The 26,534-nt window shown below is 40.9% G+C and overlaps 1 protein-coding gene across 4 annotated transcripts in view; it reads left to right on the top strand.

Moving 5' to 3' along the window:
• Positions 1 to 26,534, top strand: part of CDK6 (cyclin dependent kinase 6) — a 233,625-nt gene that overhangs the window by 107,572 nt on the left and 99,519 nt on the right. For all 4 annotated transcript variants that reach the window (XM_080818081.1, XM_080818083.1, XM_080818082.1 and 1 more), the window contains exon 4: positions 7,678 to 7,845. In XM_080818081.1, coding sequence (XP_080674207.1) covers positions 7,678 to 7,845 — 168 coding nt within the window. The remainder of the gene's footprint in view (positions 1 to 7,677; positions 7,846 to 26,534) is intronic.

The following is a 26,534-nucleotide window of genomic DNA, read 5'->3' as shown; positions in this document are numbered from 1 at the left end:
CTGTTAGAATAATTTTCAACTGCAAATTATAGAACACTCAATGAAAAAATAGCTTTAAATATGGGCATTATTGCTGTAACTACAGGACCAGAGGTGGGCAGCCCCAAAGTTGATTCAGCTATTCCACAATATCATCAAAACCCAGACCCTTGACCTCATTACACTCAGGCATTTTATGAGTGCAGATGATGCCTCTCTTTTCTGTTTCAAGATGGTTACTACACTGCAAGTTAATATCCTCAAGCAGTAGCACTTAGTTTAAGATGCACGGATGGTGGGGTGGAGGCTGGGAGGGGAGGAGGGAGTACAGCAAGAATTTTCTACTGTGGTCCTCTTTTAAAGGGGAAAAACACTTCCCGAAACTCTAGAGCAAATTTGCCCATATGTCTCATTGGCCAGGTCTCATGTCCATCCCTGGATCAGTTCCTAACAAATGGGAACATGATTACCTTGGACCAGTTCGTCATGGCTGACAACCAACAATGTCTACTACAGTAGGCAAATAATAATATGCTCCACTTGGGAGCAGAAAACAAACTTTTGTAACACATTACCTCATTTGGAGAGGAGGGAAGTACTAAGTGAGGGGAAAATTCTCAAAAGAGGGAAATGAGAAGGAAGAATGGGGAAAGATAAGGTATTTTTCCAGATGCAGCCATTAAAAAGCATATTGTTTTTAAAAATTATTATGAAGAATATGTGTTGAAATGGGGAAATATCCACAGTGTGTTGTTAAATGTTTTTAAAAAGATCACAAAATAGTGTGCATAGGGACAAAAATCATTTAGATCATGAGTCGATAACCTCTACGCACTTGTGCTTTGTATTTTCTTATTTATGCAATGCTGATTTTTATATCCTACTCTGAAAAAAAAGTTATAATTAACATTGCTATTTGTAGTTTCAATTCCTGATGACTTTTCACTGTGGGTTAATAATAGCCATCATGGTGACGTAATGATTCCTTCTTTCAGACTGTCCATTTAATCATGACATTGTCCTTCAAATACCAACATTTCCAGGCTTGGTGAAAATTAGTTGTTCTTTTCTTATTTCTAGTTATTTTTTATTTTCTTATTTCTAGTTAGTTGAGACTGATTCTTTTCTTACTTTGGCATTATCATCACTTCCAGGAATGAATAATATATGGATTCTTTTCATTCCCTCTTTAGAATACATATTTTATTAATAAAATTGGCATACAAAGCCACTTCTATTATGCTTTTATCCAGTTGCCTAGAAGCAATAAAAATAGAAAGTCAGCACTTGCAGTTAGAGGCCTTGCCTTTGTTTCTGCTGAAGAGTCCCACAGCTATGTGTTGCCCGTACTCAGTTATCCCGTCCCCCCCACCCCCACCCTGGCCTGGCCGGTGCACGGTGTGATGAAGTGACAGGAAGACCAGACAGCTTGTCTGGAACAGAGCTCACATGGGACTCTTGTAGCCCCTCTCCAGGTCCTCCCATTTATTGCTTGCTTTGAATTCATGAATTACAACTTTCCTTCCAGGTCATCTGAAGTTTTAAGGAACCTCCTTTAACCACCTCCCCCACTTTGCTTTGTCAGAATTTGTCTTGCCCTTTGTGATTTTGGATGGCCATTCTTTGGGTACTTCTGATCAAAATGAGAAGTGGGGGGAAGCTGTTTATAAAGCAGTCTTTGCAGCCCATTGTTCTTGTTGGGAATTGATCAGTGGAAGCACGAAGGAACTTCTGTCAAGTTTTGAAGTAGGATAAAGGTGTGTGCCGCACAGTAAGCTTCATGTGGAGACAGCAGATTCTGCCTGACACAGAGATAGGGGTGAGTGAAATGACCTGCCAACCGACCCAGACATGGCTTTGTTAGTCTCTACTCCATTGCTTTATGTAGTAACACCGTACCACACTTTATGGGAGAACCATGATTTTATGTGTGTGTGGAGATGTGTGTGTGTGTGTGTGTGTGTGTGTGTGTGTATTATTTGGGTGGAGATGTGTGTGTGTGTGTGTGTGTATTATTTGGGATTATATATATATATATGTATGTATACACACACACACACACACACACACGCACACACACATATTATCCCAAATAATTCAAAGCAGGGTTACAGAGAAATATTTGGACACCCATGCTCATGGCAGCATTATTCACAGTAGCCAAAAGGTGGAAACGACCCATAGCAGATGAAATGGATAAGCAAAATGTGGAAAATACATACCGTGGAATATCATTCAGCCTTAAAAAGGATGGACATTCTGGCATACGCTACCACATGGTTGAATCTTGAGGACATTATGCTAGGTGAAGTAAGCAAGTCACAAAAAGACAAATACAGTATGATTCCAGTTACACTGAGGTATCTGGAGTAGTCAAATTCATGGAGACAGAGAGTTAGGAGAGTGGTTGCCAGGGTCCAGAGAGGAGGGAGAAATGGGGAATTGTTGAATGGGTGTAGTTTAAGTTTTGCAAGATGGAAAAATTCTGGAGCTGGGTTGCACTACAGTGTGGATATACTAAGTACTAAACTCTGCACTCAAGAATGGTTAAGATAGTCAGTTTAATGTTTACATGTATTTTACCACTATTAAGAATTTTAAAATATATACTCTTGATCCACAAAAACAAAAAAAGATTCTAGGACCAGCCCTCATTATTATTAAAGAGCTCTTCTTTTCTTTATGGCTTTTACCATCACCTTTTATGTGTAGATGATCGTGATCTTTTATTTCTATTCCTAATCATAACCTCTACCTTAAACCAATGTGTTACCAGTTTAATGTACAGTACCTTTGTCGTATATGATCCATTTTTTTTATTATTTTTTAAAAGATTTTATTTATTTATTTGACAGACAGAGATTGTATGTAGGCAGAGGCAGGCAGAGAGAGAGAGAGAGGGAGGTAGGCAGGCTACCTTCTGAGCAGAGAGCCTGATGCAGGGCTGGGTCCCAGGACCCTGGGATCATGACCTGAGCTGAAGGCAGAGGCTTTAACCCACTGAGCCACCCAGGTGCCCCTGTCCTATGTGATGCATTTTAAACTGTGGACTCCTGTAATACCCTTCATACGAAACAAAACAGATAGGAGGACTTTGGAGGAAACAACAAATCATTATGAAGATACTTGGAACTTGAATAACAAATTTGAAAATACTGTAATTTACACATTAAGGAGGACAAAAATGATTATCATTGACTGTGGTTGTTTATGCCTTATTTTTCATTTTTAAGTAGTTAGACTGTTGATGTATATTTTTGTCACTTAAACCTTGAGGACATGACTGTGTCAACATAGATAAAGCCAAAAATCCAGAATTGTCCATTGAAAGTTGTCATTTTTGTGATTTACTGTATGGTATAAATTGGGTGTTTTAGTATCTTTTGGTACTAATTACGCCTTGTAGTTGGAAAAAGACCCAATAATAAAAGTTTTTCCCATTAGAAAAGCCTGAGGTAAGTTTTCAGTTTGCTTGTTTGTTTTGTTTTTAAAGAAATGACAGGACTGAACCTCTAGAACACCTTTAAGAAATGATTACACAGCTTTACAGATTTCTAGTATTCAGAGTAAAGTCCAGAATCTTCTAAGAGGGGGTCACCAGGGACAAAACCCCACCCAAAGTCACTGGGAGCCAGACTTCATTCCATGATGGTGTCCTGTTGAAACATACTTTCACGGCACCTGCTTCAGAAAGATGGAGTGAGGGCCCCAAGAGACTGTTTATCCTCAGCAGGACTAGATGTTTAAACCTTTTCTACCAGAATGATGCATTGTAATGTTCAAAGGTTTAAATCTGTATTTAACTTAAAGAGCCTTAATTGGCAGTTATCTGTAGTTTCATTGCCTTATATCACCAGGATTACTGTGAAATATGTGTCTCATATAAGATAGATTAATTTAGGTTAAAATCTTGAGGAACTAATTTAAAGGTATGTCTCACAATACTGTAAACTGAGATCGAACAGGTAATAAGCTTAAGAGTCCTTCGAAATGTCTTTGATCCAAGCACTTCTTGTGATTCTGAAGGAAAGGTGTTTTTTCCTGCCATGTTTGGTGTTACAGTTTTATTCATTCGTATCATTCTCAGAAATTGGGACCGGGTCTTACTCTTCTTTGTGACTGGAGTCCCTGACATAGCTGAGTGTATTTTCCCTTTGAGATTAGATGTTCCAGTGAAAGACACTAAAGATTGAGGAGGATTCCCACATCACACTTACTATAAGTCTATAACGTGCCTCAAATTACCTCACAGTTGAATTACTGAAGATCATGAGACTTGGGCAAAAATTTTTTAAATAATTTAATTCAAAGCTCACAGAGTTCAAAACTCTTTTGTAGCTGAATATTGTAGGATTAAAAGAAAACCCTGTTTGCTCACTAAAAAAATTTTTTTAATAGCCTAATAAAATCTGAATAGTAATCCTTACATAAAATCAACTTCCCATAAATCTATAAGCATCATTTACATGGAATCAGCATTAGTGCATTTACATGGGTTGACACTACTTAAACTGTGCTGGTTGTAATAGTTATAATGGTAACAAGCCATTCTCATGTACCCCAGCCTTTAAATGAAGGAGGACTAGACTCTTGGTAAAAGTTCCAAAATAACGTAATTTAAACCAAATAATAATGATGATGGCATATTCCATGGAAGAAAACCATGCAGCCATTAAAAATCATGTTCTAGGGGCACCTGGGTGGCTCAGTGGGTTAAAGCCTCTACCTTCAGCTCAGGTCATGATCCCAGGGTCCTGGGATCGAGCCCCGCATTGGGCTCTCTGCTCAGAGGGGAGCCTGCTTCCCTTACTCTCTCTCTCTGCCTGCCTCTCTGCCTACTTGTGATCTCTGTCAAACAAATAAAATCTTAAAAAATCATGTTCTATTAAAAAAAATATATATATATGTAGTAATAGATTTTTGTTGACATGGCAAAAAATTCATAATGAATTGTTAAATGCCTTTAAAACAACCCCAAAATAATATGTACAGAATAATAATCATTTTTATTTATAAATACATGTGTATATTAATATTCTTTATATGTGCTCTATGTTGTATATATATGTAGATACTATATATTTATACCTGTAACTATAGCAACATCTGTAATTTTTGAAAGACCAGAAAGACAAACATTGTTTAATGGTGAAGTTTTCTCTGTTCTCTAAATGGTAGGATTTTGAGTGATGTATGTTCTTCCTCTGGATTTTTAAAAAATATTTATTTATTTATTTGAGAGAGAAACAGAGAGAGAGCAGGGAGAGGAACAGAGAGGGACAAACAGACTGCATGCTGAGTGTGGAGCCCCACATAGGGCTCCATCCCATGACCCTGAGATCATGACCTGAGCAGAAATCTAGAGTTAGATGCTTAGGGCACCTGGGTGGCTCAGTGGGTTAAGCCTCTGCCTTTGGCTCAGGTCATAATCTCAGGGTCCTGGGATCGAGGCCCACATCGGGCTCTCTGCTCAGCAGGGAGCCTGCTTCCCCCCCTCTCTCTGCCTGCCTCTCTGCCTACTTGTGATCTCTTTCTCTCTCTGTCAAATAAATAAATAAAGTCTTTAAAAAAAAAAAAAAAGTTAGATGCTTAACCAACTGAGCCATCCAGGCTCCCGCATCCTCTGGATTTTTAAAAAAATTTTTGCGTTAAGCATGTACCGATTTAATAGTTAAGAAAGATGTACATCTTGTATAAATAAATACACAAATAAAAGCCGTACACACTTTTTTTTTTTTACACACTCTGTGGTTCAGGCTTTTTACAAACTTTAGATGGGCTTTAAAATTTTAAAAATTTTAAAATTTTTATTCTGTTAATGGTCTCCTTAAACTATCTGAGCACTGAAAAATGAACCAAACCGATTTATTCTTTGTGCAGTGTTAAGTGGGTGGTATTTAGGGTAGAAGAAGGGAAAGATGATAGGCTAGCATGGCATTACTTTAGGTTAATCATGCTGTTTAAAATCCAGGCCTTACAAGTCAGGTACATACATTTCCAGTAATGACTGATCTGCCCCACTACTTTTGTAAACATCGCATGCTTCATTTTCACACCGGAGGTGTGTGCATTGTGAGGTGTGTGACCTGCAGTGGTTCTCAGGTCTTAAAGGACTGACCCACAATAGTGCAGTTTTCTCTAAGACTTCTGCCTTTGAAAACCTAGTAGGTAAACCCTCCTAGTTCAGAATGTCCATGGACGGGCATCTCCGAGGGTTTCTAGTACACCTGTGACATTGCATTTCCAATGCTAAGGATTCAGCAGATTCGCTGTCTTTGGCCACATTTTCTTAAAGATGTTTGTGACTGTCTCCCTGGGGAAACAGGACACTTGAGTGATTGTCACTGACTGAATGCTTAACATGTTCCACAAAGCACCCCCCCCCCGCCCCTTGGCAGATGTTACTTCATGGAATTTCATAATATTATAAAAAATGAGCACTGTCTTCTCTTTGCTTTCTGGAAAACTGAGGCTTTGGTTTTCAACAAGACATCACGTAAAGACAGAACTCCCAGCTCTGAAGGAAAAACCAGTACTGTCAACCAATAACCAAATATGGTCCATCTGATGAACAAGGGTGCCTCACAGCCTCTGCCAGCTCTGAAGCCCATGATGCTGCCTTCCCATTTGTCTAATCCTTATATGAACAAAATAATTCCATCCTCCCTTGTATACACCATTTGTACAATATTTGGGAGGGTAGGTCAATCTGGTTAACCCAAGATTTCAAAGGATCAAATAGTCAGTATCTTGAATTCCTCCTTTCACACACTGTTTCTGAGGTTTAAAACTTGTCATTTTACCAGTTCCAAAGTTAGAGAAAGATGGGACATCGGTTTATTTTTTGGAAGTCCCCGCTACTGCCGGAACCATTCTGGTTGGTGGTGATAGCATTAAGAGCTGCCATTTATTGAATGCTTACTACTATGCTAAGTGCTTTACAAACAATGATCCTGTGAAGTAAGTTTTGTTGCTTTCCCATTTTACAGACGGGAATGGAGGCTTGGGGACGTTAAATGGCTTACTTGGCTTTATGTACTCATTCGATCATTGATCTCATAAAGGAGTGCTTTGGGGATTTGAACCCACTTTTTCTAGACTATGGTTTGAATCACAACTGACTTCTTGGCTAGTGTTGTTACTTTGAGATAATTGTATATACCTGTGAATCAGTTTCTTGGCCTATAAAATGGGGGTAATGCTATTATTAACCCAGTGTTGGGTTGTGTACTGAGTTACTAAACAGAATGTGTTTAGAACAGTGCTTGACATGTAGTGATTGCTTAGTGTTAGGTGCTATAAAAATAATAGGGATTACAATTATATTACTACCATTTACTTGGTTTTAATATGTAAATAACATATTAAACCTTATGAAAATACATGAAATAAAAAGTGTCTCGGTCTTACCGCTTACTTCCTCTCCCCAGTTTACTACAGACACCAGTTTGATATTTATCATCTAGAATATTTCCAGTGCCACCTGAAACTATTTTTAAATTTTCCTTTCATTAATAGAATACAGGTCAATGTGAAATTTTTTGTTAGTGACCTTTAGAATGGGAGACTGGAGATGTGGGAAGGGAGACAGATTGATTTCTTCAGTAAATACTTGTCACATGCTTTCCAATGCTAATGATTCCGCATGTTGAATTCTGTTTTGACAGTTTATTGATTTTCTTTTTTCATTTTATATAGGATATGATGTTTCAGCTTCTCCGAGGTCTAGATTTTCTTCATTCTCACCGAGTAGTGCATCGTGACCTAAAACCGCAGAACATTCTGGTGACCAGCAGTGGACAAATAAAGCTGGCTGACTTCGGCCTTGCCCGCATCTACAGTTTCCAGATGGCTCTTACCTCAGTGGTGAGTGAGAATGTGCTATTGTTTCATTAAGCTTATATTTCCTCTATTAAATGATGTACTGCCCCCATACTATGCCTCTGAGATTATTACTGCCTCTGGTCAGTTGGGGTACAAAATGTCTTTGCGCTCTTTAAAAAGCAGGGCTAGAAAGAAAGGGTTTTGCTTACAACTACAGGCACATCCAGACTTGGCTCGTCATGGACAGGATCCATTGCAGAAATAGTCTGTTATGTTGTCGCCACTAGAAAGGAATCAGTTAAAAATTTCCAAATGCTTTTTCTCATAACCACTGTTTTCAGAGCTGCATACAGAGAGTCTGGGGAGACACAGCCCAAGGGTTTAGGGAGGAAGAGCCCTGGGAATGTTGATCTGTCTGTAGCGTCCTGGTTTGAGAAACAGCCAGCTGCCTGTGCAGGTGTGTGAAAGCTCTCTTCTGAAGCTCTGGTGCTGACTATGAAGAAGAAATTAAATTTACAGTGAACCAGGATGCCCCATGAACAAGCAGCACCCATCCCTCCCACCCCCCCCAACTCCACCGCCGCCTAACAGTAGGCACTGATAACGTTTATCTTTGAAAGACCTGTTTTACAAGCAGTGAATTCATGCAGAGATACAAAAAGCCAAGGAATGTCCCTTTACTGTCCTACTTCCTTGGGGTAGGAGGTTGATGCTGAGAATCCCCTTGGGTCCACTGAAGACTATAAAAATTGTCCTCAAAGCATTAGATTAAGCCTTAAGAAAAAGACTCTTCTTGGGTCAGTATGCCATTTTTCACATAGTCCATCTCTAGCCTTGAAGCGATTCTCAATGAGGGGCCGCACTGTCCTGGGTGGAGGGCACTGTTGAGAAATTTATGGCGGCATCTTTGGTCATCCTAATGACTTGAGGGATGGCAGTGGCCACAAGGAGTCTGATACTCTGCCCACCAAAGAATTGTTTACCCAAATTCCAGTAACGCCTCAGCTGAGAAATAGAGGGCAGTTGGAAATTCGCTGAGATAACTTGTCTTAGGAAAACGTCCAGTTTACAAAAGTGTTCCATTTCCCCACCCCCAAAATGTGGATACTACATCCTGGACACATAAGACCACGTACTTTCTCAGCATTTTATGCTTTACCTGGGGCATCAGAATTTTTACAGAGGCTTCCTTGGAGTGTGTCACCATTGTTGAAAGATAAATCATCCTTTTGAGAAGACAAGGCACTAGATTGTATTTAAAGGATACGCCTCAGCTTTGGGCTGGGTCGAGTGAGCCCTTGTATTCGTATATGATCATAGCCGAACTGCTGAGTCTGTGGGTTTCCCTGGTGGGAAGGGTTAGGTAGGCTGTGGGCTTCCCTAGAATATAGTTGTGCGTGATGTTTGGAGTCCCTGAGGAAAAGCTTAAATAGGCTTTGTGATTCCAGCGATTATCAGGGGAGCAAATGGAAGGAGCTGAGCATGGGTATTTTCATTGAGGGAAGCATGGGCACAAAAATCCATAAATAAAAACAGGAAACCCAGTTGGTTTTGTTTTGGGATTTTTTTGTTTGTTTTCTGGGCTTGATTTTTTTTTCCTAAATTTGAGGAATGATAGCCCAGCTTGTGTGTAACATCAATTAACATTCCATTCTTGCTGAAAGTTGATATGTTCAGACAGGAAAATATAGACAAATTATTTCATAGAGAAAAGGGAAAGGGTTGTCATAAATACCTGATTTTTCGATGTCTAATTTGTACTGTATATTCTGTATTTCCTGTGGTGATAGAAAGTAAAAAATACTAGCAACTGGGAAAGACACTGAAACAAATTGGACATTATTTGCAAGAATGGTAGCTGGAATTTAAAGTCAGTAATAAAGGTTATGATTCCTAAAGGGTACTGCATTTAAAATTTTTCCCATTGTTTTCTGTTTTTCTATTTAAGGAAAAGTCCATTTAGTTTAGTGATGCATTAGTTAACATATATGTGGTGATATATAAAGACTTAAAATCAGTTTTTCAGACTGAACTAGTATTTATTTTTAGAATTTCTTGAAGAGAAAAGACTGCACTCCACTTCCTGGAAATAAACATTTTTTAGTGGGTTATGTCATACAGGACCTGGGAATCAACTTAATCTGTGGAATGTTAAAGGAATTACAAGTTAACTGATTCGAAACTGCCATCTTAGAGCCATGAGAAATGCTACTACATTTGTTTTCTTCCAAAGCCAGATTCAGATGTCCCCTTCTGGTACTCCCTGCAGAAATCAGTCCCACCTTTCTCCCCCAATGTTTCCAGAGTGACATCTTATTCGTGCCTTTCATAATACTGTTCTCTAGCTTGTTTGTAATTATTTTTAGGGTCCTCTGTATCAGGCCATATGCTTCTTGAAGGAATTGGTCTTTTGAGAAAAAATTGAGGGCAATTATTATAAGAGTGAACTATAGTCATAGCTGTGGGTGGTGTGTGACTTAGGCTGTGTAACAAAGACCTGTTTATTTAAAGATTGTAGAACAAAGATGCGAATGGCTACCATGAATGCCTTAGACTCAGGCAGAAGGGGCTCCTGGCCTGGATCTCGTACTTGCGGGGAGCCTGCACTGGCCCTGCACCAGCTGGGCCTCCGTCCGTGGAGCATCGAATCCAGCTGGAGATACTCCGACTGGAGTCTGAGACCCCCACCCTCACCCGGCCACACTCAGGTCATTGCAGTTCCCTGACCGAATGGGTCCTTCCTCCCGATGGTAGATTGTACCACCTGTGTGTTCACCCAAGTCTGAGGGCCACAGTTTGCAGGCACATTGGGCTTGGGACGCACATAACTATGTGTGTGAGATCTTGTGCTGCAGGAAGGAGCTGGGGCCAGGAAGCGTGGCGGGACCCCATTACCCTTAATACCTGCCGTGGGCTGTTTTTTATCAGAAATGTCTCTGACACCGTGAGCATCAATTCCTTTTTTTTTTTTTTAAGATTTTATTTATTCATTTAACAGACAGAGATCACAAGTAGGCAGACAGGCAGGCAGAGAGAGAGGAGGAAGCAGGCTCCCCGCTGAGCAGAGAGCCCGCTGTGGGGCTCCATCCCAGGACCCTGGGATCATGACCTGAGCCGAAGGCAGAGGCTTTAACCCACTGAGCCACCCAGGTGCCCCCAATTCCTATGACCAGTATCGAAATACTATGATGTTTGTGGACAAAGAGAGTAGGTTACAGGGAGGTTCTTTCCATTGCATGTAAGTGACGTGTGTAAGAATCATGACTCATGGGTTATATAATCTCGGTGACAGAAGTGTTTCAGTAATACATGCTTATTCAGTGCAATGACTACAAGGCTAGCTAAAATGATATTTAGAGTCGTTCTAAAGTCGACATTTCTAAGTACTTCCCATGTCATATGCGGTGTATGGTGCGACTCATTTTTGTCTGTCACCATAAGAGAGAAAGAGCGACCAACCACTCAGCCAGCAGTTTTGGTCACACCTGGCTGTGCTCGCAGGTCTGCCGCGGAGAGTCTGAGGAGCAGGAGCTGGAACATCACCAGCAGTGTGATGATGACTCTGATCATCATGAAGCACTGTGACCCGCAGCCCCGGGAGGGAACAGTCTTCATAGTTCTGTGATGTCAAACGTTTATTACTGTTTTCCTGAATTGGTCTACACAGCACACAGGGTGACACGGTACTATTGCCATTGGATGCAGTGTTTGAAGAACTCCTTACCAACTGCCTCGTTTGGCAGGTGGGGAAACTGAGACTCGGACAAGCAGTTTGTGATTAGGTTGAGTCTGAATTCGCCAAACAGATTGTAGACAGCTTGGGGAAATCTAACGTCAATATTCTGGCTCTCACCTACCATCCCCGCTGCCTTCCTACTCTCCATACCATAGGCCAGTATGTCAGAGGACATGAGACTGTGTTCTGTGGAGTTACTGGGTCCTATAAAGGGCATCCAGAGAGTCCACAAAAGTTCCAACAGTGTATTTTTTAAAATATATTTTAAGTCTTATTAAAAACAACTAGCTCATGCCACATTTTTGACACAGTAGAGAACACTGAGGCATGAACTTGTACCTCCTGGCTAAATTACCTTTGTTGGTAGTAGTGGTGGTAGTGTTTAAGAGAAAGAGAGAGAGAGCAGGGGGAGGGACAAGGGAGAGGGAGAGAGATTCTCAAGCAGGCTCCATGCCCAGCACAGATCCCAGTATAGGCTCAATCTCATGACTCTGAGATCGAGACCTGAGTCGCAATCAGGAGTCGGATGCTCAAGGGACTGAGCCACCCAGGCTTCCCCTGGCTCACTGATTTTTTTATGTAGACCTCAGAATAAAACTTCTGCCACACGTGTGCAGACTTGAACATCTTATAAATGGATTGTTGCTTAGGAAAAACCAAGCATTCTCTTGATTCACTCCTATGTGTGTCTGCCCCCTTAAAATGACCGAAGTGCATAATCACAGCAGTGCACACACCATGCTACACTCACTGAACAGGGGACTTTTTGAGGACCCCCCAGAGCAATGCCAGTGTTAACAGTTTTATATCCAGATGTCATTGCCAGAAGACCCAAACGCTCCCCCAGGACAGTCACCAGAAAGCTGCCTGTGGAGAGAGAGGAGTCTACACCTTAAAGTGAGGTTGTGCCTTTTAGTGTCTCTGTAACTTCACGTGCTGAGGTCAAGTCCAGGAATGGCCTGCCATACACCTGTCTCTGCTCTGCAGTGAACAGCCTTACAGTGACTTTTCAGGGCAGTTGGAGGGTCTTTCTGCAACCATTAGACAAAAGGTACAATTAGCATTTTCCCTCCAGTGTTTGTGTGTAATACACAATTTGGAGGAGAATTCCACTTTGTACCATAATGGAAGAGTAGGAAGTTCTCCCGTTTTTGTAGTGACTTAATGAAATTCTCACTAAATGAATTATATTCCCCTCTCCAAGGGTCTTTTTTTTTTTTTTTTCCATATCATCTATCCTATTAAGAGATAGTTGTGGGGCTGCCTGGGTGGCTCAGTCTGTTAAGTGTCCAGCTCTTGATTTCAGCTTGGATTGTGATCTCAGGGTCAGGGGATCCAGCCCTGCGACCGGGTCCCTGTTCAGTGCAGAGTCAGCTTGAAATTTTCTCTCTGCCCCTCCACATGCTTGCGCTCGCTCGCTCACTCTCTCTCAAATAAACAAAATCTTTAAAAAAGAGAGAGAGACTTGTGTTCTGAAAACATCTTCCTCTCTCTAGAAATCACCAAAAAACAACAAATAACAGTAAACATGGAAGACTTCATCTGACAGCCCTACAAATTAGAAAGATTCACTTGGAGAGTAAGTGATTCCCCAAATTATTTAAGATCATTCATTTATTTAATACCACAAGTATTATAAAAACTCAAATTCCTCGCATCCCACTCTCATGCCTTTAGCAATGGATGGTTTCCTACTCTAACCCTAGTTTGGTAGCATTTAGTAAACACTAGAGAACCAGCGCATGTTCAAAAACTTTATGATAAGCCTAAGAGAGTAGGGTAATGAAATGGACTGTAGCATTCAGTCAGCAGATAATTGCTGCTGACTTTCCATGTGCCGAGCACTGTCGGTGAACCTGAGGGATGATGTGGACTAGAAATAAACACAGTCTTTGCTTTCATGGAGTTCATCATCTCATCACCATGATCACAAAAAGAAATGAATAGTTAGAAACTGACATCCAGTAAAGGGAAGGGACACAGTCCGATTGGGTCCTGTGTCTGAGGAACCCTCGTAGGCTGGGGATCAGGGAAGCTCTCCTCACGTGCCCTTGCAGGGCAGTGACATGCTGAGAGAGGTCAGCAGCATTGTCCTGAGGGAACCTGCCGGATGCAGCAGCCCCCATGGATATGCACATCACACAGCCTGCGCTCACTTTCTCTGTTTGTGTTTGGAATAGTTCACTTCACGGTACCGTGCCAGCACCACCAAGTTGACAAAGTGAAGTGGGACCAGAGATGGCAGAACAATGTCATCTTTTACAGGAGCAGATAAATTGTTGATGCCTGTTTCCTCTTCGTGCGTGTTGTATTTCCTACGGAGACCTGGCAAGGTCTGTGCCTCAGCTCGGGCAGCTGAGCTGCTCCCACAGAAGCCTGCAGACGCTGCCAGTGCATACTGAGTAAATCAGACCAGGAGCCTGAGTCAAGTATAATGGAAAAAACCCAAAGGTCTGTCGCCTCAGCACCTCAGCGAAAGTGCGGGACACACCTCTAAAGCCGGAAAGGCTCCTGTAACTCCCTCCCCACTCCACATCCCCTTGCCATGACACAACCAGGTCTGTTTTGTGAACATTTCCAGTTGCCAGTACATATTTCATAGTGAACAATGGAGTGTTTGTGCTGGTTTCATTTTCACTTTCACCAGTGAGGGAAGTGGAACACAATGGGGCAGTGCACAGAGCTGGGAACAGGACACGTTTTCTTTAGGATTCCCAGGGCTGGGTACGTGGAAAATGCCAGAGCCAACACAAACATAAGAACCCATCCAGACCCTTCAGTGCGCATTCTCAGTGGCAGTAAAACCCATTCTGAGTTACCATCTGATAGGTGAACTCTGCCTCCCCAGTGAAGGCAAGCATTGATGACTGTGGTGAGAATTTCTCCCGTGTCGGAAGCTGATGCATCTCCATGCTGTACGGAAGGCTGCTGTGTGGGTGTATGTCTGTTCACGTGGGTGTGTAGCTGCACCATGTATACTTGTGAAGTTAATCAAATGACTGCTTTCCTTGTTTATAAACGATAGTCATTCATTTGACTCACCTAATTCTAGCTCCTTCCTAAGTGGTCACTGTTGCCAGTTAATTCTGGATGAAAACAGTTTAACTGTAATGCTATTGCCTGAAGGGTGTTTTACTCGAAGAAAGGACAGGATGTTCTTTGATTCTGTATATCCGTTTGGCCACCGTGTCCTGTCAAGGTACCATAAAGACATGGTCTGGTTGTCACCTGGTTTTTCATATTCTGTTATGGAGACACCCCGTGTGAAGCCTTCCAAATCTAGAACCTGATGCCCAGTCTGAGTGGCCAGACCAAGCACTGACTTAAGGTTGACAAGACCAAGTACTATAGAAAGGTTTTGCAGGTAAAGGGTTTCTCAGGGATCCAGAAGATGGAAGAAGTTTTGTTCGGTCTTTATGTTTAATGTTCTTATGGGAACGTGCCTTCTTTGCTTAGTCAGGGGCTGGTCGGAATAGCCTATTTAATGAGATCTTTTCATTCATCTCCCCAAAATTTGCCTAACTCGGATATGTTCATGTTCATCCAAAGGAGTAGAAGGCACAGTCCTTGGAACTGAATGTAAAACAGTGTTTCTGTAACTTGCACTTTTACCTCCTCTTTCACATATTCTTTGGATATGTGAGCTTCTTGTGTTTTATAAATGTCACTACTTACTTCCAGGTGAGGAGAGGTGGCAGTGTCATCAGTTTGCTTAGGTTTTGACAGACTCCTGGTGTACGTTCCTATGTTGAGATATGTTACTGAACTTCTGTTACATTGGATATATCCATTTTTATTCCTTCAATCCACATCTTATACTATTCTAGTGTTTCCCACAGCACCTTCCTGACACATGGTGGGCACTTGATAAATACGTGATGAGTTAATAAAATGAATCTTCACGATTCTCCAGTGTCTAAAGAGTGAATGCCAACCCTGTAAGCATGCCATGCAAAGGCTTTTTGTAGTGGAGCCCCAACCCTACCCTCCTGCCCTCCCACTCAGAGACCACCCCCATTCACATAAATGCCTATTCCCTGTTGTCTAACCACACTAAATTTCTCACTACTCCTTGAACTTCGTTAAGTTCTTCCCCAGCTCCCGGCTTTCACCAGTGAATCAGTGGATGAATTTCCAACCACATTTTCCATGTTGCTGCTGGGGTCACTGCATCATCAGTTATAAGCATCTAAAGTGTTTGTGTTTGTGTGTGTGTGGTTGTTTTTTGGTTTTGTTTTGTTATTGTTGTTGGGGTTTTGGTTTTTTTTTTTGCTTTATTTTCTGGGTTAGGGTTTTTTTGTTGTTGTTTTTTGTTTGTTGTTTGTTTTATTTGTTTTTGATTTTTTTTGTTTGGGGTTGGGTTTTTTTGGGGTGTCTTTTGGGGGTTTTGTTTTGTTTTTTGTATTGTTTTGTTTTGTTTTGCTTTAGACGCGACTTTTAGCAAATCTTCCCAGTTGCGTGCTTCACTTCCTCATAGCAACTTGAGCCCTGAGAAGTAGCATTTGCACTTTGAATGTCTGTCTGGGCAGTCATTCCTAACTTTCAGATAATCATTGTCCTTCATCCCTCCTTCTTCAAGATCATTAACCTCCATACACCTCCCCTGCTTGTACACTTAACATTTTCTGTATGGTATGTTTTAATTAAAAATTAAGATCTCTTGGCATCTTTGGAACAACCATGATGTTACAGGAAAAGGTTGAGAATGTCTGCGTTGTAGTTTCTTATTTAGTTGACTTGGGTTCTTAGGGAGATGAGGTAGATTAGGTACGTGTTTATGGTCATCTGTGAAGGTCTTTCTAAAAGTAAAGCTCAGACTTTTATATGATTACTTTGTGATGATGGATTATCTTTCCTATTTCATCGACCTTATTGCTAAGATGGCACATTTGTTTCTGAGTGATGCTCTTCGGGTTGATGAGCTATTCCTCTTGTTGCTCCTGCTTTCTGTTTTCCTTTCCTCCAGTGAGTGAAGCACAGAGTTTGAATGACTTCGTTGCCCCGGGTGTCTGTAAGGATACTGATGATTTTTAAATCCCTCATAAATTTGAATGTTAAATTTTACAGTTGGCTGTGGAGGAATAATCTACCTTCAGGTCTCAGGGAAGCATCCAAAAGAAAGAAGGGGAAAGCGTAGGAGAATTTACTTTAGCGCTGCTCATATATTTATTTTGAAGGTTGGCAGAATCTAAAAGTGGGGCTGTAAATTTAACAACTTGGCCATAAAAGCCCCAAAATAAGGGAGAAAAAGTCTCTACCACTTCTAGGTTTGGATATTTATATAAAGCTACAAGGTTTCTATTCTGCCATCTTAAAAAAAAAAATTTTTTTTAATTTCTAAAGCCACCCTTCCCTTTCTTCTTTCTTATTTTTGTTTTGATTACTTTTGAAAGGTTACGATGCTTTGAAATGCATGGAAAGAAGTGTTTTCTGAATGCTTGCTGGTAGACTTTGGTTGATAGATTTCATAGTGACGTTGAATACTATCTGTACCTTATGTAACGCTGGGTGATTTCAGTGAGGTGGGGACTGCACATGGTATCAGTTCTTGTGGGAAAATATGCTTCAGTGGCTTACTGGCACCGCTCTTGGAATGTGGCATTTAAAAGTACCTTTTTACAGTGGGAAAGAATTCTGTCAAGAATAAACAGTCTGACCTTGTTAAATGGGCCAAAGTCTGTCTGTAACCTAGTTCCAGAAAACTAGCTTTTACTAGTTTAGGAAAAGCAGATTAGAAAAATTACAATTAAAACTTTCTGAAGAATGGAAAAAGTTACTGTGAAGAAGATGAGATAGATTCCAAAAATGATGGTCTTCACATATGTGCATGAACATTTCCTTAGATGACTATAAAATCCCACTCTTCCAGAGTGGATGAAAGAGCAGGATTACAGTCAGTCAGGAAAGCAGAGCTGCTTTTTCCTGGAAAGACAAGATTGGCTTATAGAAAAAAGCTGTGGGAGGGGCCGCGGAGCATAGACCCACTGTGGGAAACCGGTAAGCTTGGGGAGAAAGAATAAAAATTGCCACGAACTCCCCATTGCCCACAGGTTGGAAAGTCTAGATACTCTGCAACGGTTTCTTCCTAAGTTTCCTCTCCATCCCTGCTGTCCCACCCACCCCAAACCCGGTCCGCATGCCCTCCAGACCTCGCCACTCCAGACCTCTGTCCTGCTGCTTGAAACAGCATGCGATTAGATGTTGTGCCTCGTGCCTTAGGCATTCTCTCTCCACTTAGATCATCACCTTCTCCGCCTCACAGATGCCTACTCATTCTTCAAGACTATGCAGATGCCGTCTCCTCCCTGAAGTCAGCCAGACTCTCTAGGATAAAGTTGGGCATTCCTTTCCTGTGCACTTCTGATTTACCTCTAATATAAGTAGCTGTCTAATATAAGTAGCTGTCCGTTTAAGCACTTGGGATAAGAACACACAGGCACACTATGCTGTTCTGTGAGTGTAAAAGGGGGCGCCTGTGTGTGTGTGTGTGTGTGTGTTCTGAAATAAGAGGTTTCAGAGTAGGGGAAGTGGAGGGAGGCTGCACTGGGGGATACTGAGTGCATTTGGGAAGCAATGCTTCCCCTAAACGTCAGCTTCCCTGAAAGGTGTCATTACAACTTGTATCTACATCCATTTTGAAATTACAGCACCAGGAATCAAACTTGTTTTATTGATCAATCTCAACTGCTAAAACCTTGTGATTGTATTTCAGTGGCATTCTGGAAAACCCAAGACTTGATTGCTTTTGCTAAGATGCATGACTGGTAGTTAGTTGGTTAGGTATTATCAGAGTATGCTAGATCTCCATGATGGACATCTAATGGTCATAAAAATGGTCATAACCATTTTTAACATTTAATAGTTAATTTATCAGTAATAACCTAAATTGGGGAAATAATTTTAGTGGAGTTACAGTAATGACTAAATTTTGTGTTCTAAAACATAATATAGCTTTAAGAGAACTGTGTTAAAAAAAAAACAAAAACAAAAACAAAAAACCCTCATGTGTAAAATAGATAAATAATCAAGTACTTTGCAGATGGGGTTGTGACAAAGGTTTTCCAAAAGGAGCCTGTGCAAATTTAAAATATAATTTAATAGGGGCTCGCTCCTGAACAGCTCGCTCTGTGAAGTGACTAACTCTTGATTTTGGCTCAGGGTCATGAGATCTAGCCCCCCAGCCCCAACAGGGAGACTGCTGTGGATACTCTCTGCCCCTCCCCACTGATCCTTTGCTCTCCCTCAAATAAATAAGCAAATCTTTAAAAAAATATATAATATAACTTAATAGATTAAGATGCATTTCCTTAAACCATTTCAGGATTATTTATATTATGTAAAGCTTCTTATTCTGTCCGGCCACTCAGTTTCTTACTGCATGTACAGCCAAAACGTTTATTGGGAGTTTAAAGATGTTAAAAGGGGGTGGGGGGAGGGCAGTTGTCTAGGTGGCTAAGTTGATCTGACTCTTGATTTCTGCTCAGGTCATGATCTCAGGGTCATGAGATCAAGCTCCGTGTCAAGCTCTGTGCTGGGCATGGAGCCTGCTTGAAAGTCTCTCTCTCCCTCTGCCCTTCCCCACCAAAAAATAATTAAATAAAATGAAATAAAAGTGTTAAGACTCACATGTTCTTCTTTTACCCAAACACAAATTGATCAGTTGTGCCTTTTACTGGCAAGTTGAGACTAAAAATGTAGCAGAACATTTAAGATTTTGGGGCAAGGTGGCTCAGTCATTAAGCATCTGCCTTTGGCTCAGGTCATGATCCCAGGGTCCTGGGATCGACCCTCACGTTGGGCTCCTTGCTTAGTGGAAAGCCTGCTTCTCCCTCTCCCACTCCACCGCTTATGTTCCCTCTCTAGCTGTGTCTCTCTCTGTCAAGTACATAAAATGTAAAAAAAAGAAAAAAGAAAGAAAAAACATGTAAGATTTTTGACAAGGTTGAATAATCAATCCACTTGAAGTGAGTAAAGCTTCTTCAGGGGTGAACTTTCTTTACCAGTTTTATAGCGAGTCAGAATATAATCTGTCTTTATATCTTTTGTTCTACTTTTACATCTAAAAGGACTCTTTGATTTTAGGACATGGAGCTAAATGGCATGTTGCTGCTACCATACCTAGAGTATCACCAAATTTGTATTTTCCGTCAGGTTTCTTTTTCATTGGTGGTTTATGTGCTCCTGTTTTTAGAGGCATCAAATTTTCCCAGTATTTGATTATAGTTCACAAGTATTGTTAGTCATATGATATTCATCAATCACTTTAAACATCTGATATTTATAGCATCCATTTTCTTTGTAATTTTATTTTTAGAAACTTGGTATCAGGAGACTTTCTAAAGAATTTAGTTTAGACTATTTGTTTATTTGAGAGCGAGAGAGTGAGAGAGAGTGCATGCATATGAAAGCAGGGACGGGAGACATTTTTGAGAGAGAAATAGCATTACAGTTAGCCCTGCCTTATCCACGGGGGATACGTTTCAAGACTCCCAGTAGATCCTGAAACTGCCAACAGTTGGCAACCCTATTTATGTTATTGTTTCTTCCTATACATACATATCTATGATAAAGTTTAATTTATAAATTAGGCACCCTAAGAGATTAACAACAATAACTAATAAAAATAAAATGGTAATAATATATGTGTAGAAGTAATGTGAATGTGGTCTCCCTCAGCATATGTTGTACTGTGTGGTCGTCTTTCCTCCCCTTGTTGGTGATGATGTGAGGGCACAAAATGCCTGTGTGATGCAATGACATGAGGGGAATGACTGTGACGTAGCTTTAGGCTTCTGTTGACCTTCTGACGATACCTCAGAATGATCATCTGCTTCCAGACCACAGTTGACCACTGGTAACTGAAACCACAGAAGACAAAACCACAGATAAGGGGGGCCCACTCTATTTGTAAGACACAATTCACCAAATCTAGAGACATGTTCTGCCATTTCCTCTGCATTGCCTTTGTGGCATGTGTATGCATGAGTCAGAACCCTCCTCTAAACCCTTTTCCTTCCTCAGTCAATTTTTTAAATCTACATTCTTTTTTAATTGCTGCAGTTATTTTAAAATTCAAACATCCCAGGTAGGTTTAAAAAAAAAAAAAAAAGGTAAAGAGAAGTTTCTCAATAATGTTTCCTCCCAGAAAAAGCCACTGTTAACCATTTGGTGAATGAACTTTCACCCCTTTTTATATTTTTATGCAATTCTATGCATGTGGAGACAGTATGCTTATAGTATACATGTACATTATTTTTGTTTGTTCAGAGTCTTTTGTGGACTTTTTCCAGTTTATCTTGCACATTTTCCCATATCTAACATCGTAGCTTATTTACTGTTCCCTAACCTTCTCTGTGTGAATGTGCCTGACATTTTTCACCTGGTCTCCTAGGATGAACCTTGCAGTAGTTTCTCTTTGTTTGGCTGCAGTGAGCATCCTTGGGCTTACAGGTTCTCACCCAAATACCAGTATTTTTGTAGGCTAATTTTCAAGAAATGGCATTACCAAAAGATGAAGGATATGCACATTTTCCCCTTTTTTTAATGTTTTGCTTTATAAGAAACTGCCAGACGCCATTTTTATTTTTTTAAGTAGGTTCCATGCCCAGCATAGAGCCCAACATAGGGCTTGAACTCATGACCCTGAGATCAAGAGTCAGAGGCTTAGCGGACTGAGCCACCCAGGTGCCCCCAGGAAACTGCCAAACTGTCTTTTAAAGTAGCTGTAACATTTTCCATGCCCCACCCCCAGCAGGAACAAGAGTTCCTGTTGCTCCACATCTTCATCAGCATTTGGTGGTGTCAGTGTTTTGAATCTTGGCCCTTCTAATAGGTACTTGGTAGTATTTCATTGTTGCTTTAATGAATATGGCCATTTCAGAATCTGATAGTGCCAAGCTATTAATATTAAAACTTATTTTTTAAAACTTTTATAGCAATTCAGCTTTAGGCAGCTTGGTTACACCAAGTAAAATCCTCTCTCTCTTCTTTCTTTTTCTTGCCAACTTTCTATGCCATTCTGTCCCTTATTCTCCTCTTCCCCATTCTGAAACAACCCAGTTTTATTTTTAGGACAGATTTACTTTCTTTTCTTTCACAAACTAATCTCCATACCTTGTATGCTTTTTTTTTTTTTTTTTTAAGCCAAAAACACATGCTACTTTCCTTATAGACAGAGGTGTTTCACTTATTATTTCTAGTAGTTTTAATTACATGTATTAATTAAAATTTTAGACCTTTAGAAGCCTTAATTTTCTGGTGAAAACTAGTGAGTGAGCAGTTATGAACTCTCACAGCAGCATTCTTTAGATTTGAGAGATTTATGAATACATTTCATGATTTCTAGAAGCATGTGCTTTTTAATAGTATAGTCTTTCAGGAGTGCTTGAGTGGTTTGGTTGATTAAGTGTCATGACTTTGGCTCAGGTCATGATCTCAGAGGCCCTGGGATCAGGATAGAGCCCTGCATCCAGCTTCTGCTGGTCAGGGAGGGAGTCTGCTTCTCCCTCTTCCTCTGCCCCTCCACTCCACCCACCCGCTATTGCTCACTGAAATAAACAATATTTTAAAAAAAGAATAGTACAGTCTTTCATTATGACACAAGACATGTTTACAAATGGACCAAAATTTATCTTTAGTTCCTCTGTAATAAGAAAAACAAAAGTAGATAAACTAATATTCCATAATTAGTGTTCAGTATTTTATTTCATTTAGAAATGATCTAGATATTCATTGAGCTTCCCATCATTTAATTTAACTTAGCAGAAGTTGAAAGTTTCAAGTTAACAAAGAGATTTGGGAAGCTGTTGTGTTGTTTTTTTGTTTGTTTTTTTTTTTAAGATTTTATTTATTTATTTATTAGAGAGAGAGACAGTGAGAGAGAGCATGAAAGGGGAGAAGGTCAGAGGGAGAGGCAGACTCCCCGTGGAGCTGGGAGCCCAAAGTAGGACTTGATCCCAGGACTCCAGGATCATGACCTGAGCTGAAGGCAGTCGCCCAACCAACTGAGCCACCCAGGTGCCCCTGGGAAGCTGTTTTTAAGTATACATGCCATAAAACATAACTATTGGTAAAAAGTTCACCTAGAAAACTCTTTATCTCACTTACATCTGTCTAAATCACTTGCTCCCAACAATTGTTTCAACTCCCCACAAAAACTTCATGAGACATTAGACAAAGTCTGCCATCACCCCAAGCCATTTCTCTTGCTGACAGATTTTTCTCAGCCATATAACATGAACTTACTCTTCCTGAGTTTACTAGTCAAGTAAAAGTTAAATGCCTCTTTATATTCAGTATTGATAACTCTAAAGACATGTCTATTTTTATTAAAACAACTTAAACTAGCTTTAATACTTAGTATTTTCAGATCACATAAACCTAAAAAGTATTTGGGTTAGTTTCTGTTATATTTCTGAGAACATTAGGGAATATTCAATTTATAAGTGCTTAATTTTAAGCCCATTAACTAAAGCTCTTTACGGTATTAATTTTGGCAGTACCATCCAGAGACAGAAATATATCACACATCTATAACACACATACACATATAAACATACAGGCAGATGCAAACAGAGACTTACAGCTTTTGTTTTAAAATTTTAGCCATGGGGGATGCCTGGGTGGCTCAGTTGATTAAGCAACTGCCTTCGGCTCAGGTCATGATGCTGGAGTCCTGGGATCAAGTCCTGCATCAGGCTCTCTGCTCAGGAGGGAGTCTGCTTCTCCCTCTGACCCTCCCCTTCTCCTGCTCTCTCTCTCTCATTCTTTCTCTCAAATAAATAAATAAAATCTTTAAAAAAATTTTTTTTTTTAGCCATGGGGAACCTGGGTGGCTGAGTGAGTTAAGTGTCTGCCTTTGGCTCAGGTCATGAGCCCAGTCCTGGGATGGGGCCCTGAGTTAGGCTCCCTGCTCAGCTGGAGTCTGTTTCTCCCTCTGCCCCTCTTCCCCCACCCCAATCTCTCTCTCGCTCTCTCGCTCTCTCGCGCTCTCGCTCTCTCTCTCACTCTCTCTCAAAGAGATAAAATCTTTAAAATAAATAAATAAATAAAATGAAATTTTAGCCATGAGTCAGGTACAATACAAAACTCACTAGTTTATAGAACAGTTAAATTCAATTTTTTTTTTTTTTTTGGCAGTTGGAATGATTTTAGTTCACCTCAGATGGCTAAAGCTCTTACAGATATTTGTAGAGAGGACATAGAGGATTTTTTTTCCCTTTGCCCAATATCCAAATACTTCCTCCCACCTTTTTTGTTTCTTCCGAAGAGAAGCATCTCCATAAAATTTGCCTTTTAAAGAATGGCTGTTAGGTCCTAGAGAAAATGAGCGTGGAAAATCTACATCACAAAGGCACAAAGAAGATACCCAGGTTTTCTCCTGGATGGATTTTTTGGGAGCACATTTGCCTTTTATCAGAAGTCTAGGGTAATTACTATTCAAATTTTTCCTTTGCTTAAGTGCTGGACAGTTCTGTTTAATGTTTACCATACCTGTATTTTGCATGAAAGAAGAGGTTTGGTGGTTCATAAGGATAGGTCGGCTTTGAATGGCTTCTTAGAGCCATATTTCTGGCTGTATAGAAATTTGCAAGAGGAAAGGTTCTAATTCCTCAAAAAACTGGGTTGTATCCTAAATATCAAGGGATTGACCAGGCCATCCACTTAAACTTGCTTCTTTATATCGGGGATTTCTAGCCAAGAAATCAAGAGATTTCTAGAGCTTCAGGGTTTAATGCAGTACATCTCAAAAAGTCTGTGTAAAGTGTGTAACAGAGGCCTCTTTTCCTAGTGCCCAGTTCAACGTTGAACCAATTCCTTTAAGGGAAAAGGCCTTTACTGTTGCTACGATCAGCGCCTGAACATTGGCCTCGGCTGCTCCATGTCCCAGATCATTTGTAGGAGGGCCTGGGAGAAATTCCGGACATCTGTTTCCTCTGTGAAGGGGAGGTTTTCCCTAGGAGGCCATCACTTGTCCAGTACCTGCTATATAATCATGGGTGACAAGAGCACCCCTTCGCAGTAAGTCAAGGACCCTGTGAGTAGGGTTGTGAATGGCCACTCATCTCTCCAGTTCCTCTATGAATTTGGTAGGATTTTCTGAAAGTACTGGTTAAAAGGGCTTTGTAATTTCAAAGATGTGCTCTTTTCCAAAGGACATGAATTCTTTGAGATGAGGGTCCAGGGTACCTTTGCAGAGGACATTGCATGGGAAGGCCCAAAGCTGGCAGAGCCTGATTACAGAACCCTGGAAAATAGGAAGAATCATTACCCCTACCACCCTTCTCTGGTACTTCTGCTAAATTATCTCCTGGCTTTTATTATTTACATGAGTACCTGTATACCCCATGTCTGAAGATCAGGCTGGAGTGCTTTCTGCAAATCTTGTTTTAAAAAAAGAAAAAAAAAAAAAAAAGCAAGAAAGTCAAATGGGCTACTGGGTGTTTGAGGGATTTTCTGTGAAAGTGAGAGGAGTTTGAAGGACTAAGAGATTTGGCCAAAGCAGTGGGGCTGGATTTTGAGAAGGGAGTTCTTAGAGTAGGGGCCAAGAGATCCAGAGGTCTTCCGGAGTGTCAGGGAGAGGGAATTGGGGATAAAGGCTTGTATTAAGAGGGTAGAGAATGGGAATTTACATTAGATGGTGGGTTTTAATTTTTGTTCTTCCATCTTATTAAGGAAGTCCCTACAGCTAGCCTTTATACTCCACTGTATTCACTCTTCAACTTGGTCTTTCTGTAGGTACCAATGAAACAATTGTTTTTAGGATGAGAGCTCTCTTTAAAAAAAAAATCTTTCAAATGTAGCCAAGTCAGAGGATCCATTGTCCAATTTCCACCATTGACAAATAGGATCTTAGGTTAATCTAAATAGCACCTTAAATCAATAAGACTTCTTAAGGCTTAATCATGGACACAAGAGGCAACCCAAAGGAGACTAGAAAAGATACAGCCCTCCGGGATCCAGAATGAGATGGTGAAGGCTGAGACCATACGGGCCCTTTACGGATCAGGACACCTTATGACAGACAAAGAGATGGGAGTTGGGAGGCCAGGTTACCTGTGATTCTGACTCACCGGCTGCTGCTACATTGATCCTATCACAGGAATCTCGGAGTTGGGTGGCAAGCACTCTAACAGCTAAGTGCTCAGCCTGTGCCCACCTGTTTTGTGGCTTTTTGCTTCCAGTTAGAAATAGCCTTTACCTCATGTGCCTCACAGTCAAGTCTGTCTAAACAGTGCCTGTCTGCTAAGAACCGTGAACTCACGGGTCCGTGAGGCCAGCTCCGACAGTGGGCTCATAGGACCTGTGCCTGCTGTGGTAGACGCTGTCGTTTTCCTCCTCGATGACAAACAACACAAAAGACAAAAACGGTGGCCAGCTCTGGAAGTAAGGGTCAGTAGAAAGCTAGTACTCCTAACAAATTTTTGCCAGAGTCGCTATCAAGGAACAAGTTCACCCAAGTATTTTCTCTTGTTAATCTCAACTGAGAAAAAAGCAAAGTTCTCTCCCTCACTCTCACTTCTGTCAGACCCTGCACGCAAGGTTCCAGAGACTGGCTTGGTCAAGGATTCTCATCTCCTGCCAGTCTTGTCAGAGGTCCCAGGATCTCTCAGCTGTAAGCAAACCCAGAGCCGGCCTTGTCCAGCCGCTGAAGGTCTATCCCTTCGTGGTCATCAACCATAGGGGTGAAAGAATTTTCCCTGCCCACCCCCCCCCTTCTAGGTTCTTTGGCTGGTCTAATAATTTAAATTAATAAAAGATTAACAGCAGAAAAACACATTTTGTACATACAGGAACCCCAGGGGCGCCTGGGTGGCTCCGTGGGTTAAGGCCTCTGCCTTCGGCTCAGGTCATGATCCCAGGGTCCTGGGATTGAGCCCTGCGTCAGGCTCTCTGCTCAGCAGGGAGCCTGCTTCCTCCTCTCTCTCTCTGCCTGCCTCTCTGCCTACTTGTGATCTCTGTCTGCCAAATAAATAAATAAAATCTTAAAAAAAAA

Source organism: Martes martes (genome assembly GCF_963455335.1).
Source record: "Martes martes genome assembly, chromosome: 11".
In the NCBI taxonomy this organism is placed as follows: Eukaryota; Metazoa; Chordata; class Mammalia; order Carnivora; family Mustelidae; genus Martes; species Martes martes.
Note: the sequence above shows the minus strand (reverse complement) of the source record. Positions and strands in the feature narration are given on the sequence as shown.